At 36.5% G+C, this 14,153-nt stretch overlaps 7 protein-coding genes across 14 annotated transcripts in view; 2 read left to right on the top strand and 5 right to left on the bottom strand.

The window, feature by feature from the left end:
• LOC108104658 overlaps positions 1-1,139 on the bottom strand; it is a 28,010-nt gene extending 26,871 nt beyond the window's left edge. For 2 of the 4 annotated variants that reach the window (XR_001772308.1, XM_017210842.1), the window contains exons 1-2: positions 703-1,139; positions 75-228 (exon numbers count right to left, since the gene is read on the bottom strand). Coding sequence is in view for 3 of the 4 variants with exons in the window: in XM_017210842.1 (XP_017066331.1) it covers positions 75-206 (132 nt within the window). In the remaining variant the exon portion in view is untranslated. Of the gene's footprint in view, positions 1-74; positions 243-702 lie in introns of those variants that run through there. The other 2 variants (XM_017210840.2, XM_017210841.2) reach the window with 2 other exon arrangements.
• Positions 1,140-2,560: 1,421 nt separating this feature from the next.
• On the bottom strand, positions 2,561-3,625 carry LOC108104616 (mitochondrial import inner membrane translocase subunit TIM50-B). The gene is given in 3 exon segments (XM_017210789.1): positions 2,561-3,172; positions 3,175-3,268; positions 3,593-3,625. Coding segments are annotated over 3 exon segments (711 nt in total). The 3' UTR covers positions 2,561-2,588.
• A 279-nt stretch (positions 3,626-3,904) lies between these two features.
• On the bottom strand, positions 3,905-5,943 carry LOC108104690. Its single transcript, XM_017210896.2, has 5 exons — positions 5,873-5,943; positions 4,616-5,072; positions 4,396-4,533; positions 4,098-4,307; positions 3,905-4,046 (listed from the first exon to the last, which is right to left on the bottom strand). Exons 2-5 carry the CDS (start codon positions 5,055-5,057, stop codon positions 4,015-4,017), a joined length of 822 nt encoding a protein of 273 aa, XP_017066385.1. The 5' UTR covers positions 5,058-5,072; positions 5,873-5,943; the 3' UTR covers positions 3,905-4,014.
• LOC108104689 lies at positions 5,086-6,497 on the top strand. Its single transcript, XM_017210895.1, has 2 exons — positions 5,086-5,348; positions 5,427-6,497. Exons 1-2 carry the CDS (start codon positions 5,309-5,311, stop codon positions 6,407-6,409), a joined length of 1,023 nt encoding a protein of 340 aa, XP_017066384.1. The 5' UTR covers positions 5,086-5,308; the 3' UTR covers positions 6,410-6,497.
• A 2,160-nt stretch (positions 6,498-8,657) lies between these two features.
• Positions 8,658-10,929, bottom strand: LOC108104691. Of its 4 annotated transcripts, none has more exons than XM_017210897.2 (5): positions 10,822-10,929; positions 10,358-10,590; positions 10,139-10,276; positions 9,876-10,055; positions 8,658-9,694 (listed from the first exon to the last, which is right to left on the bottom strand). In XM_017210897.2, the coding sequence occupies exons 2-5, from the start codon at positions 10,572-10,574 to the stop codon at positions 9,672-9,674; spliced, it is 558 nt and encodes a 185-aa protein (XP_017066386.1). In that variant the 5' UTR covers positions 10,575-10,590; positions 10,822-10,929; the 3' UTR covers positions 8,658-9,671. The 4 variants fall into 4 exon arrangements, with proteins under 4 accessions (XP_017066386.1, XP_017066389.1, XP_017066388.1 ...); XM_017210900.2 differs by having other exon boundaries at positions 10,358-10,584; positions 10,822-10,925; XM_017210899.2 differs by having other exon boundaries at positions 10,358-10,624; positions 10,822-10,921.
• Positions 10,930-11,138: 209 nt separating this feature from the next.
• LOC108104693 lies at positions 11,139-13,085 on the top strand. 2 transcript variants are annotated; one of them, XM_017210904.2, is made up of 3 exons: positions 11,139-12,325; positions 12,386-12,867; positions 12,924-13,085. In XM_017210904.2, exons 2-3 carry the CDS (start codon positions 12,609-12,611, stop codon positions 12,968-12,970), a joined length of 306 nt encoding a protein of 101 aa, XP_017066393.1. In that variant the 5' UTR covers positions 11,139-12,325; positions 12,386-12,608; the 3' UTR covers positions 12,971-13,085. The 2 variants fall into 2 exon arrangements, with proteins under 2 accessions (XP_017066393.1, XP_017066392.1); XM_017210903.1 differs by having other exon boundaries at positions 11,139-12,867.
• Positions 13,035-13,808, bottom strand: LOC108104692 (39S ribosomal protein L17, mitochondrial). The gene is made up of 2 exons (XM_017210902.1): positions 13,531-13,808; positions 13,035-13,476 (listed from the first exon to the last, which is right to left on the bottom strand). Exons 1-2 carry the CDS (start codon positions 13,726-13,728, stop codon positions 13,144-13,146), a joined length of 531 nt encoding a protein of 176 aa, XP_017066391.1. The 5' UTR covers positions 13,729-13,808; the 3' UTR covers positions 13,035-13,143.
• Positions 13,809-14,153: the final 345 nt, after the last annotated feature.

Genomic DNA, 14,153 nt, shown 5'->3' on the forward strand with positions numbered 1-14,153 from the left:
AAAATTGGAAAAAGAGATATGGTAATTTTGATGCCGAGGCGTAACTACTAGTACATACAGAATTATTTATTCACCTTAACTTTGTTCTTTTTCCGACTGCGGTGTGGAATTGTCACATCTGTCAATTTTAATAATTTTGGTCGTAGAGATCTTTTAGACACCTTCCCTCGCTCATACGTCAGATCCGAATAGGTTTCAGTGGTCATCTTTTATAGAATGTGTACAAAACTATGAAAATCAGCGATTAAAAAACCTTTAACCAAAAGTCCGCAATTTATAATCTGTAATAAGCAACCAAGCCTATCACAAAAACAAGAGAATTACATTTTTAATCGTTTTTGCGCATTCAAAGACAGCTTTATTATTATTTTGGAATAGAATGGAAACTGAGTTCAGAAATCCGAACTTTGTTAGACCTAGCAGTAATAATATAAATGTAAAGAAATCCGATTAGGACTTGTTTTCCAACAATAATCATATTGGCGCCACAGAATTTCGCCGATTGATTGAGTTAAAAAGCGACACGTAGGGTAGGATAACCAAACAGAGTAGGATAACCATTACACTAAAAGAGTTCTTTTTAAAGGTAGCGCTTAATTTCAGAGACTAGTCTGTGAAAAACGGACGGTAGGCTATCGGACGAACCGCTGAACTACTGACTGAAATTACAAAAACCTCTGCAATAGTATAAAAATGACTTACATTTCGAACTACTTTGTTATTTTTAACGACTCCGAGCGTTTCAAGCATGCCGAATTCATTAGCTATCGCCTATTCTGAAGAATAATATTTAATTTTCTTCATTAATTAGTTGTTGTTATACTCCTTTGAATATTCGTGTAATTTCCACAGTAAACGAAAGCATTGTCATTTTAGGGTGTGGCTGTGAAGGACGAGTAGTAATGCATTAAGTATAATGCTCCTCTCCCCAATGCTAACATATGCATATGTCCAGAAATACGCAAAATCCTTTAAACAAGTCTGTGCGGGTTGAGAGGAGTTCATAAGATTTGATTAGTTAATAACTGCACACGCGTCTATTTAATGTCTGGGTCAAAATAATAGAATCTTTTAGCTATGAAACAAAAGAAACGCGAGTCACAATATGTTAGAAATCTCTTGTTGAGTTAGAACGTTGTCGAAGTATTAAATTCATTGTTTAGACAGCGAACTCGCAATATTTTGTTATTTTTACACAGTCGCAACCATTTATCTCTGTATACACACACTTTCTTGCGTTTTGTAGTATCTTTCAATAGCCCTATTGTATACAGGGGGATTGAGACGAGTCGCAATTTTCAAACGTTCCATCCGTTGCGTGAAAACTAAACTGAATGGTTTACGCTCGCGATTCCAGGACGTCGTACTCATAAATGAGAAAGTTCCTTGCCTTTTAGAAGCCTTTCTCTAGGACTTCTCCGACAACAGCTCGTAAGGATGCTGAGCATCTGCTTTATCAATGCCCGTTTCAAGCGAGAGAGAAATAAACCAAATGTCAAACAAAACCCACGCCTGCGCTCCGATAAGTCCGCTTTTGACGTTTCCATGCATATTCGCAGTATACCTTCACCGCCTAAAATGCAATGTGAGCACTCAGTGTGCAAGGGGTCTTACTTGTTGAGGACAATACACGATAAGTATTGGTAAGATCACCCTATAGCTTATTAAAAAAAATGGAGAGCTAGAAAGGTATACTTGAGATGCATGATTTAATGTATTGAATCCTTTTCCGCTGCCCACATATCGACAACGTTTCCTAATTCTGTGTTTAGGGATTTCGAATACATTACGGTTCCTCTAAAGATTCTGCGCATGACTTGCCTAGTGGGGTCCAGTGCGTAATTGTTGATTGTGGAAACACTCCCATGCAGGAGTTCACTCTATTTTGACACGTGTTCACGCACACCGTACCATGACAGCAACATGTTGCTGAGTTTGCGTGCTCATACAAGCCTGGCTGAATATTCCTGGCTTCTTGTATATATTGCATATTGTCACAATATTCTAAAACACAAGTAACTCAAGAAAATAAAACCTTTGGAAAATCTATTAAAAATTTGTGGTAATATATTTACTCTATTAGTTTTTTTCCACTTCGAAAAGTCTTTGTGAGTAAGAACAAATGTATCAGTTTGATTAACACAAATGCATCTTATAAAAGAAATTGAATTGCTATATATATATATATATATATATATATATATATATATATATATATATTCAAAATATAGTATTTAAGTTATAAGCAGACTATAACCCGGCAAAGGGTCATTCTAGTAAAGTTCCCATTGTTTTGCATTAACAAAGTTTTATAAGAAACATTAAACCGACCATTATGTCACTGCCAGTCGGAGATCGTTACAACGCCTCTTTTACACGGGATTGTTTCGGTAGACTGACAACATTACTCACAGAACTACGTCGCAAGGGCCATGTACGCAGGAATTACTAGAGTCTGCATAAGATCTCTAGAACAAAATTCCGTATACGATTTTTTTAAGGATCACACCTGGTACATCGCTAAAAAGCAAGTCAAATTAGACGAGTGGAAAATAAAAAACCAAAAGGTGTATTTAAACCACAACTTCTTAATGTTTTTTGATGCTGGGGGTCCAGTTCTTGACAGCAGGATTAAACTTGCAATTTCCTTCTAGCTCAGCGGCCTGCACTTGTTCTCTAAGCTTTCGTTGATTTTCCCGGAACTAAAATATAGAATCACTAAATTGATTGTAGTATTGCAATACGTCTCGCAAAACATCCATTTGGCGTGTGCCCAGAACAATAAGAAATTAGGCAAGATCGACAAGGGTGGTGTCACTGTCTTATCCAGACCACCGCGGGATGGAAAAGCAAAACGTAGTTTACTTGCTATCCCATTCCACGACCACCACACGCTTTAGGTCGCGATTTAGATTGCCCAGATTCCTTAAGTGATGTCCTCCATCAAAGTGTGTTGAGTCAAGAACCAAACGATACATAATATAGCTATTTGGATCAAGCGCGTCGAGCAGCGGTAGTACCGTAATTCCTTGCTCCGCCGTGTAAACAATAATTTCAAAGTACTTTGCGCATTCTTTTAAAAAAACGTCAACTCCTGGACGCTTCTTAAAACGCCAACCTGTTTCGAAAGTCCAGTCTGGATGTACCAACAAGTCCTTTATATCCAGTACCAGGTATACGCCGGCTGCACGTAAGGAGCCTGAAGTGTTTCAGGAAGTAGTTTTTGACTCGATGACTCTTGTATAAATCGTTGGAAGTGGTTCACCGTCTTTTAGGTGCCAGATAAATACTGCAATATCAATTACGCCGATGGAAAGCAATTTTTTCTCTTGTGAGAATTATTTTTATGAAATTTTGTTGTAGATGGCCAATTGGATGTGATTTTCGAAGGCAAATAAAAATCAAATAAAGCCAGAGCCAACTAAGTATTCTGGGACCTCTCTATTTGCATATTCCGTAAATTTTTCCTCATAATTTTCAGCTTTTTAAAAATAATGCAATTAACAGAAGAGTTAATCATGGCGGTGTAAAATGTGTCTAATGTAGATGTAAAATGTTTTTGGCGCCATCTATGTGTAATACCAATACATACATACGTATGTTGTATGTAATTCGCCAATGCCATGTTGATCCTAACTAAGAAAATATGGCAGCCAATGGAAGTGGGGGAGCCTTGTCTTTCCCTTTTTATCAATTGAGGTTTGTTTGATGAATTAAATACTTCAACAGTTACGAGAGAAGAATGAGTAATAGATCCAATAAACTTAACATCAATTGTAGTACACTGTCAGTTTCAACCAGCATGGTTTATGCAATATTTCGTATGTGCTGCTGATATGTCCATACATATAACAAATACGTTTTCTCAAAATATCAATAACAAATAAATAAGACTTTTTAAGGATTTGAATAAACCGCATTTTATGTATGTTTTTACAAAACAACTAAAAAATTTCTTTTAAAATGGTATAAATCTTGTTATATAGTATGCTTAAAATTATTAATTTCAAACGATCATGGATCGTGAGAAGAAATGCGTCCAGCACCTGTAAAACATCCAATTATTAACTTTAAAACTTTTATCAGAATTTTCTTACTCTTTTTCTGTTTCCGTTCTTTTGTGCCGCGATTCTGGCCGTGTTGCTTTCCTCCACTAGCATTATCATTCGCCTTGCAATTCTTGTTGACGGTACGGACAGGATTACAGCTCTGGTCACTGCCACCGGCTGGCTCTGCTTGTAACTTATCCTTCCTGGTCATTTGTCCGTCAACACATTGCGACCATGTTCCCTTCTCATAACGACAACCTTCCCAAAGTCAAATGGGAGAAATACATATCAAATTAATTTTTATTGCATTAATACACTAAATGGTATTGGTATTATGGGTACGCACCTTTCTTGCACTTTTTTTGTATAGTCCGTGTTGGCAAGCAGTTTTGTTCTCCTTTCCTCAGAGATAAAACCCGGGAGCGCAAGTTCGTTTTATCATCACAATTTGACCAGGCACTTTTCGCATAACGACAAGTCGACCCTGTTAACCAACAAACACACCAAAAAGATATTAAAAGTGATATGATTTCTTTATAAGCTCAGAAATGTTTCTAAAAGAATACCGTTCTCTGACGTCTTCGCCTTCGGTCCAGTCTTTTTCCCTCCATGATGCTGGCCATGAACATGCTGCTGCTTGGATCCTTGACGTTGTTGTCTATCTGGGTTCTTGTGGCCTTGTTTGTGGTTCGGTTGTGATAGCTGTGATGCTTCACTGCCACTTTCGGCAGTCAATATTTTCCTAGAACCCGGCTTGGGCCCACTTACCTGCTGGAAATGCTCTTGCGACTTGTTCGACTTTCGATTGTTTCTGGTTCGGTGAGTATTACCATTTATTGTGGCTGAAACTGCTTCATCCTGCAGAACGCCACGAGCCGGGCGATAATGGACTACATCACCTGAACTCCTTTCCATGACCAGATGGATACCATCGAAAATGCTTTTTTCTTTAATTGATGAGGCCAAAACCAATTGTAAAACCATAGCAAAAACCAGTATGAGATTCATAGCTATTTCGAAAATCTAAAAACAAGTACATGAAAAAAGGTAGTAAATAAGAAAAACTGTGTAAAAATGTAAAGGTAATCGTTTTTACTCATAATAATCTTTTGGCTGTTTCTTAACTGTCAATTGCTATCTTGTGAGATCTTTAAAGGTCTAGACGACATTGACTAAAGTTTCAAAATTTAAAAAAACTCAGATACTCATTTAGAAGTTGGAAGTCCTATTAATACCTAAACTATATATTTAGTGAAAACATGCACTCTATAAGTTCTGGGGTATCCGACTGGTCTTCAGGAAAGTTTTATATATAATAAATAGATATTTTTGAATATGAAGATAGCGAGTTTCTAATAAATCTTGCTGTTATTTTAGGCTCGGAAACTAAAAGTTCAGATTGCAGTGACCTGGATGGAAGCGACCCTTATGGTGGATTTGAGGCTAGCAGTAGTAAGTCATCTATCGTAACTAGTGACGTGCTTTTGGAGCATAACAAGTTACCTGTCGGTTGGGAAGAGCGTATTGCGCCCATCACTAAGGAGAGCTATTTCTATGACACAAATACGCAAAAGGTGTATTTTAGATTGCCTTCGAGTGCCTACAAACTAGCCTCTAAAGACTGGAGTAGCAATTTCGGAGAACGCAGTGAGTGCAATTATGGATGCATACTGCGATGCAGACACATATTAGTAAAGCACAATGAATCTGATACATGTAGCTCATACCGCACGGGATTTGTAAAGTTAACTAAAACAGAAGCTTTAGAGAGAATTTCGCACGCGAGGTATCAAATAACAACCGGCAAATTTCAGTTTGCTAACCTGGCTAAAGCGATCTCCGACTGCTGCTCTGCCCGACACGGCGGTGACTTGGGCCCCTTTAAGCTTACACAAACGGGCTCGGTTTTCGAGAAACAAGTGTTGCGCTTGAATATCAATGAGCTCTCAGATATTTTTGAGTCAAGAGCAGGATATCACATTTTGTTGAGAACGCCGGTAAAAAAAGAGGAAAAGCCCAGGCGACCTCGAAAACAAAGCTATGACTCCGAAAAAAACAATTTAAAAATTCATGAAAAGGAAACCGAGACCACCTCTAAGGACAGTTTAGAATCTGACATATGCAACTTTCTTCGAAAAAGTCAAAGAAATCGAGATTCGGAATGTGAGTACAGTCGTCCCAGTATTGATATGTCTTTGTGGTCCCATGAGGTGAAAAGCGAATTGAGAATTTACTCTCAACAGCAGCATAAAATCAAAAAGAAAATATTCATGAAAAAGTTTGATGTGTCTATGTGCATGGAAAATTGTGACAACCTTATATACGTGGATGCACTCGGAAGCAGTGTTATGAAACTTTGAAGTAAAAAATTATAAATTATGAGTCAAAATTAAGTTATCTTAACTCACAAAGCATTTTTAACGAATAAATTTACCACTTATCAAATGATAATATTTTAGATATAACTTTGGAACTCAAAACATAATTCTGATCAAACTACGTCATATATTTTCATTTAGAGTTCTACCCGAAGGTAGCTTGGATCTCTTATATGGCTGCTCCACTCAACGAATATTCTCTCTGGAAAACAGCAGGAAAGGGGTGCCTTGCACACGCGCATCCGCAATAATCACAAATCAAAACTCACTCTCAAATCCCAGAGAGGAAGTATTCTGGCATTTGCAAAGTAGATTTAAGTTTCTGGCTTTAGTTCCACAAGTAAAATATCAAGGAAATTTTTTAAGAATATGTACTTCACTGTAAGACTGACGACTTGCGATTGCATTCGAACTGAGCAAAAACGCCATAACTCGATGAACTCGAGAGACTTGAAAAATGCTCAAAACCCAGAGAGTCCAATGAGAGCCACATCGAGAGCGCTGAGACTTGCTTTCGTATACCATTTACAAATTTATATACACCGTGATTAAAATGTGTAGATAGTATCTTCATCTAGTACTCTATTTATCGACTAAAGAGATTAAAGAAGTGCATATTTTAGAAAATTCAAATCTATGGGATCGATTAAATCTGCACAGTAATGTTAGGTGTTTATTTGAATTAATTCGAATACTTTGCAGTTTTCTGGTACTGCGCTGCTTTTCTTCTTAAGCTGCTATTATAAATAAACGTTATCAGTGAAAAATAAAGTTGTAATATTAATAATGCAGTCACTTCGTTAGTACCCGGAGAGTACAATGACTTTCTGCATTTGTGCATCAAACACAGATCTCCCCATTTTTAGCCATAGACTGTATATAACAGCTTATACGAGAATTATAATACTAAAACTCCCAATTATGCAACTCGGTTCTTGTTCTTATTAATGCCCATCATTTACGGGTATACATAAAAACCCTCATCTAATGGAAAATATGTTTTTCGGAATACTTTTTAAAATTAATTAATCAAAGACCATGATGGAATACCATGCAACAATTATGTATATGTAGCAATGTTCTGTCAGTGATAAGATAACGCATCCTTTATGTATATGGTCGGGTGCATATAAACACACAACTAAGCTAAATGTAAACAATGACCACGCATTGTGTAACAGATTTCGAGCAGTTCGAGCAGTTTTACAATTATGTATATCAAAATTCAAGTAGATACAGTTTTGAGCCAGTTTGAGTACATACGAGTATATCTCTATCTCAGTTTTATTTTGTTTCGGAGAGCTCCACCAAACATGTTTTGAGTGCTTTCTCTGAGACTCAGATTTGGTTTGGCTAAAAAACAAAGAGCGGGCGACAGACAAAGAAAATGAACAACAAGAAATATAGGCATGGCTAAAACAGCCTTAAAGGAAGCATAAAATAAAATAAAAAATGAAAAAGGTCTCGAATGCTGGATACTCACCAAAATGTTTAAAGCTAATGGATAAATTATTTTTTACTTATTAATTACAGCCCAATTTATGAACTTTTATATACTTATGTACTGTGACCCAATACACACATTTTTCTCTTACTCTTACAATTTCAAAAAGTTCTCATTGCATCCAGGGTCGCCCTGCAGAAAGATATTATTCACATCTACTTTAATTGATTTTACATAGCCCGCAAAATAAGATTCCCTTTTTTATTAGATAGTTTCATAGCTTGATAAATTTAAAAAAAAAAAAAACGAATTGACTATTTGCCATCCTACGAAAATCGATGTGCGCATGGTCATTTCTGAGAAAACAATATACTGCTCTTCTAAAGTGTTTAAATAACAAACTACCAGAAAGATATATGCGTATCAGGGAAATTGGTAATCTATCTCAGCGGCTCAATTTGGCAGCCCTTAATTTACTTATTACCCCATTGAATTATTGTGTAAAAAATTATCAAAAGTTTTATTTCGTAATACTTGTATTTATTAAAGTTCAGTTACTTTTTTCTTATGGTGTATACGTACGTAATCAAATTTGACTTTACTTTTGAGGAGGGGTTTTATGCTTCTTTATGGAATTAAGACTCAGATAAATACTGCCCATAAGGACGATGTGTATGAATTCGCATGCTATGAGTGAGCTGTTCTTCTTCACTTTGAAGTTATGAATGCACAGGTATGGTTGTAAAACTGCTTACAGACAAACACATCTAGTCGTAGTTAACGGTCTAAGTTTATATATGTGTTTATTAAAAAGATAACCATGTCTTTGAAATGGTACAATTATTTTTCGATATTATGTATGAGTGTTAGTAATGTATAATGTATGTCTTGTCTACCTTGTTTTGACTTGTATATTGATTTTGAGAATGGAATATCCAAACTTTTTTAATTTTACCCAGTGGAAGTAAGTTGTAACTACTTTAAAATGCCAATTGCCTACGTTGCAACCGCGACAGATCTTTGGTTAGGACCGTCGCGCCTTATTCTTTGTCATTTAATTTCCCTTCTTTCTATAGTAGGTTTTTTTTACAATATTTACACTAAGTGTTTAATTATTTTATTATCTGTGAATTAACAACTTTTTAGCATCTCTTTGATTTCAATATTGATTTTTGGCTTTTTGCGACACCATTTTGGGTTTCTTTAGATGAGATACATAAGCTGATATTTGCCAAAAATTGTACATCAATAATCAGATAATTGTTTTGTTTTTTATTTTAGTTTTACGGTTAATATTATTTAAATTCAATTGAAGAACAACTCCGCTAAAGTTATGAAGGGGTCAAACGGTCATACAATCAAAGAGGCTGGATTTATGAGTCATCCTTTATTCCGACAAGGCAACTGCCTTTAGAATGAGGGAGTTGGATTGGATGTCCATGTGATCTTCTTTTTGGAATCAACTTAATAGTTTGGTATTTATGTAGGCATGGTATTGTATGAATATATCTTCTGTTCTGTATTGCATAAGTATATTAATTTCCGCAATGTTGTTGATACGTGTTACAGTTGAACGTACTGTTGTTTATATTAAGTTTTATCGTTGGCTAGAAAACCAAACTACAACATTAATCAATATGTGCATTTTATTAAAATGCTTTTGGGGTATACATAGCAGACAGTTTATGTCATTACGATTTTATGTTATGAATTTATTAAAAAATAAGTAAAACTTAGATTATTCGCATCGGAGTGACACAAATTAACACCGGGCATTAAAATTATCAAGTGTGAAATCACTTAAACGCGTCCTTTACGGGCAGCTGCATGTAAATAAAAGACAAAGGTATAACAGTTGTAAACGGTTAAAAACATGAAATATTATTCAATTCTATGTTAAAAATTTCAACTTTGCACTCTAAAAACTTCTTGCCAGCGTTCGTACTATATTACTGTGATTCTTTATCTGGAATGCAATATCAAAATCAAATCTTGTGAACTGACCTTTATCTTTGTTCTTACGCTGTTCTTTGGCACTCTTGTCCTTGGACTTTCCGGGCTTGCAGTTCTTCTTAATGACCCGCGTTGCTTCACAGGATGAATCACTGCTCGCCTTCAATTTATCAGCTCTTGTCATTTGACCAGTTGCGCATTCCGACCAGGATCCCTTTTCGTACCGACAAGCTATGGCAATAGAAAAAATTATAGTATTCGATGAATTAATTTGTTTACTTATTTTAACAGGAGTAAAAATTTTGTCTTATTACCTTTTTTACATTTTTTCTGTATGGTTCGCGTTTGGTCGCATGCTGGGTCGCCCTTCTTTAATGTCAATGTCCTAGAACGTGTATTAGTTTTTGTATCACACTCAGTCCATGGATTCTTGCCATATCGACACGACAAACCTACAAAAATGGGTAACATGCTAAATTATGACAGCTCTGCTTCATAATATTCCTAAAAGGTGTAACCAGCCAGTGACTCACCGTCGCTTTTAGTTCCACGTTCGTTCCTTATTAATACTTCGTGATCGTCTTCCTCCCACACTTCTCCTTGTATGGCTGTAGTGGGCTGGGTTTGCTCCGCCACCGGAAGTGCGAGAGGTGTTTCCTGGCCCTCTGTGGTGCAAAATACTGTGCTACACAATACCCCTGACCATGTTACAAACGATGCCAGTAAAAGCACGTTACAATTATTTCTCATGATGCGACTTCTGCTGCTGCCCAGTGGAAAAAAAAGAAAAAGGGCAATTCCTTAGCAAAAAAAAGATATAAAAATATGTATACATAATATAGTAATTGGAATGGTCATACAGCACAATGGCATAGAAGCAATATGTCTGAAGTGCAATGAATTCACATTTTTTTTATGAGCAGTTTTTAATGATTTTTCGTGGACCCGTCACTTATATTTCAATTTTAGTTGTACACCAATAAAACAGAGGACCAACCGTTAGTTATACACACAAATAAACTCCCGACTCAGGCTCAGCGCAGAAGAGCTTTTTTACGACAGATTGTATCAACTGCTCTCGTTGCACGACTCTTCGAAACTGAATGGAATGATATAAAGGCAGCAGCATAAAAGGCCACGGCATGTATAATATCCTGCAGGATTTTTTGCTCATGAGGAAACCCCTTCTCTCGTTTTTTCTCGCTTCTATTCGGTTGTTTGTACTGAGAGATTGCGCACCGGCGCCTGGTCCGTTATCAATGAGCTGCGCATGTTCTACAAATAAAGACTTCCATTCTATTTATATCCCGATTCCTAAATTGCTTAACTAGTTTCTTTGTGATGAAATCTAGGCAAGAATAAAAGCGTCGCAGGAGCTTAGAGAAAATATATTATATATTATTACATTATCGTTTAATGTAAAATTTTCATGAACGGCTTTGTCATTAAACCGTGTCTAAAAATGAAGAGGGCAATTTACACGCCGGGTGAACACTGTTCTATAGGGATAATCGATGAACGACGAAAGATAATATTTTCTCACAGCTTTTCTTTGGCACATTATGGCATTTTGCCAACCCCACCCTGAACTGATTTGTGGTCATTGTGTGTTATTAAAGTAGCACAGCTACGAACCGCCCATGTCTCGACAATATACCAATATTAGTAAAATTATTAAACGGGGTAAAGGTTTTCCACAGTAGAGATGTAATTTAACAAACATAAGAATAAGTGCGTAGCAAACACGCAACAATCCAAAATTCTGGGGCAGCTGCGCTTTCTGCGTCAACGTTGCGGATGCCTATGTTTAATTGCCACTGCAACGCATCGTAACTAACAACCTGGAGTCAGTATGTAGCGTTACTGAGCCCAGCAACTGTCATAAAATTTAATAATGCAAATGCAATTAATTCACCTGACCCGGCCTCATGTGGTGAGGATGTCCTTCTGTTTTTCCGTGGGAGCTGAAGCAATGGAAATTATGGTGCACACAAAATATTTCTTTTAACAGTTTTTCTTCTAAATCATACGAATCATGTATGCTTATTGTTACATCACATAATTTCTAAAACTTTTCACTTTTTAACTATTTCCAACTAATAAATGTACAGGAATAGCTATATGGTATTATTTTTTGTCATAATTAAAATATTTGTAAAGTAAAATTAAGTTTATATCATAATTATACATAAATAAAAAAGTTGGGGTTTAATGTCCACAATTATCAAATAAGTCTCATGAAGCTAATAATATAAATTTACATATATATGAATTATAATATATATATCGAGATATATTGATGTACTCGAATTTCATACTCAGTACAAATGAACTCGCTAAACAATAATGGAAGTCCATACTCGAATCTGCACTTTTTCTGGACCGGCTGGATTGAATGTGAACGAAACTACGAACAATGCCGGTGTTCCAGTCAGTTGAGCAACCCCTTTCATACCGAATTCCGGGAGTAAACAAACAAAAGCTTCCGGTAAAAAGTAGAGGTGAAGTTATCATTGATTCTTCGGCCAGTGTTCAGGGCCCGTTTTCATGGCAACTTTTAGGTTTCAGGAACATGAACAAATTAGTATGCATCAGCGCGTAGGTCCCCCAGTTCTTATCAGTTGTTGGATAGATGCTTGTGTCGGTTTATACATTCAGTGACCGAGAGGAAAACACATAACAACGTTAACAAATACATTTCTTAAAAAAAAATATAACACCGATTAAGTACATTTTAAAGGACCGCTCCCTAACTTCTTGCTTTATGAAACAATAACCAAAGCGATGCTATTTAAGATTACGAAAGCGCATAATTCTGCGAGTATATCTGAGCGGAATATTTATTTAATTTGGTTCTTAATCTCTAAAATGATTATGACCCTTACGCTGTCAGTATCTCTACCATTAAGTGGAACCAGCTCAGCCTGTAAAGCTATTTCAACTTGTGATCCATTTATGCCCATCTGCGCGGCGTCGACAAATGAGCACCAGTTTTTTTACAGCCACTGTGAAATGTTGCGGGATGCCTGCCTTACGGGAAAAGGTATGTTAATAATTCCAGAATTTAGTCACTAAACCTCTAATGCTTCAAAACTGCAGATTGGAAAACGGATTACTTCAACCACTGCAATGTCAGTAAGCTTTAAACTTTTTGGGAACGTTCGACTACAAGTAGGATGAATGCTGTACCATGAAGTTCAAACAACTAACTTTGTGTATATACAAACATTATAATAAAACGGCTTACAAGTTTGAACTGTATTCTAACTGACACTCTGTGCTAATCTATAAATAAGAGGTAGCCAATGTAGAAATACAACTAATCAGATAAAAGAGATTGTTTTTGGCGTCTGAACTCTTTCCTTGCCTCGTCCAGAAGCACGTTATGTAGCAGGTTCCGATTCTGAGAGTGATCCGTCGTTAGTGAAGGGTAAGGATTGCCCCGAAGCTCCAAGACAGACTGTCTGTAGTAAATGCCAGGGTAGTCCCGAGGGGCTTTGTACATGCGAGTGTAGGACGTATTGTAGTTCTCAAAGCGCGGTACAAGCACTTTAAAAAGCTTGTGCACCAGTTGCTTCTCCAGGAGCCAATAGTCCGCCAGTTCCAATGTATCTTTATGACAGTGTCCATGTCTTATGGCATTTGAAATGAGCTACATGGAGATGTATTTTTAGTTCTATCAAGAAATGCACCGCTGGTTACTCACCAATTCGGCGTAACCACGAGCTTCATCAGCGCGGTTATAGAATAATTCAATACGCTCATGCTTCACCAGTGCCGTTACGGTTTTACGCAGCTTCAGCAGTCGCCCTTCCGGGCCATCCACATTTTTTAAGTTGCGTTTGTTGGGCCTTACAGCAATGCGCAGCTGTGACATCAACTTTGTTACATCGGCTTGATTCATTTTACCAGATTTAACAATCTAACAATGAAGAAGTCACGTAACGCGCCGCTAACAGCTGGTGAAACTGTTTCGATAATTTTATAGGCGGCAAACTCGATATACAGTAACAACGAGAATGACTAGGGCTGGTACTGTGGAAAAGTAAAAATTATTATCTTTCTTATAAATTCTGTCTTATTTATTTATAGTTCATCAAGCAGAGATTTTGAATTTTTAGCATTAAAGTTTAAAAGAAGAAAATTTAAACGTATTACATTTTTTTTACTCTCAAATATTTGAGACTTCTAGAATATTTTAATTAAAAATGCATATTAGACAATTATCTCAGAAATAAAGGCAGGCTTTAGTAGTCAGCAACTATAATGATGCAGAGCTGTTTTTCTTAATGTTAAAAAATAAGAAAACGTTAATTGTGTACCGCAAAA

Source organism: Drosophila eugracilis, unplaced genomic scaffold, assembly GCF_018153835.1.
Source record: "Drosophila eugracilis isolate 14026-0451.02 unplaced genomic scaffold, ASM1815383v1 contig_2088, whole genome shotgun sequence".
NCBI lineage: Eukaryota > Metazoa > Arthropoda > Insecta > Diptera > Drosophilidae > Drosophila > Drosophila eugracilis.

Coding starts and splice junctions, on each gene's coding strand:
- LOC108104690 (XM_017210896.2), bottom strand. CDS start 5,057: ATGAATCTCATACTGGTTTTTGCTATGGTTTTACAATTGGTTTTGGCC. Junction 4,534..4,615: donor GGCGAAGACGTCAGAGAACG/GTATTCTTTTAG, acceptor GTTGGTTAACAG/GGTCGACTTGTCGTTATGCG. Junction 4,308..4,395: donor ACAAAAAAAGTGCAAGAAAG/GTGCGTACCCAT, acceptor GACTTTGGGAAG/GTTGTCGTTATGAGAAGGGA.
- LOC108104689 (XM_017210895.1), top strand. CDS start 5,309: ATGCACTCTATAAGTTCTGGGGTATCCGACTGGTCTTCAG. Junction 5,349..5,426: donor GGTATCCGACTGGTCTTCAG/GAAAGTTTTATA, acceptor CTGTTATTTTAG/GCTCGGAAACTAAAAGTTCA.
- LOC108104691 (XM_017210897.2), bottom strand. CDS start 10,574: ATGAGAAATAATTGTAACGTGCTTTTACTGGCATCGTTTGTAACATGG. Junction 10,277..10,357: donor ACGTGGAACTAAAAGCGACG/GTGAGTCACTGG, acceptor CCATTTTTGTAG/GTTTGTCGTGTCGATATGGC. Junction 10,056..10,138: donor ACAGAAAAAATGTAAAAAAG/GTAATAAGACAA, acceptor CTATTGCCATAG/CTTGTCGGTACGAAAAGGGA.
- LOC108104693 (XM_017210903.1), top strand. CDS start 12,609: ATGCTATTTAAGATTACGAAAGCGCATAATTCTGCGAGTATATCTGAG. Junction 12,868..12,923: donor TGCCTGCCTTACGGGAAAAG/GTATGTTAATAA, acceptor TCAAAACTGCAG/ATTGGAAAACGGATTACTTC.
- LOC108104692 (XM_017210902.1), bottom strand. CDS start 13,728: ATGAATCAAGCCGATGTAACAAAGTTGATGTCACAGCTGCGCATTGCT. Junction 13,477..13,530: donor CTCGTGGTTACGCCGAATTG/GTGAGTAACCAG, acceptor ATCTCCATGTAG/CTCATTTCAAATGCCATAAG.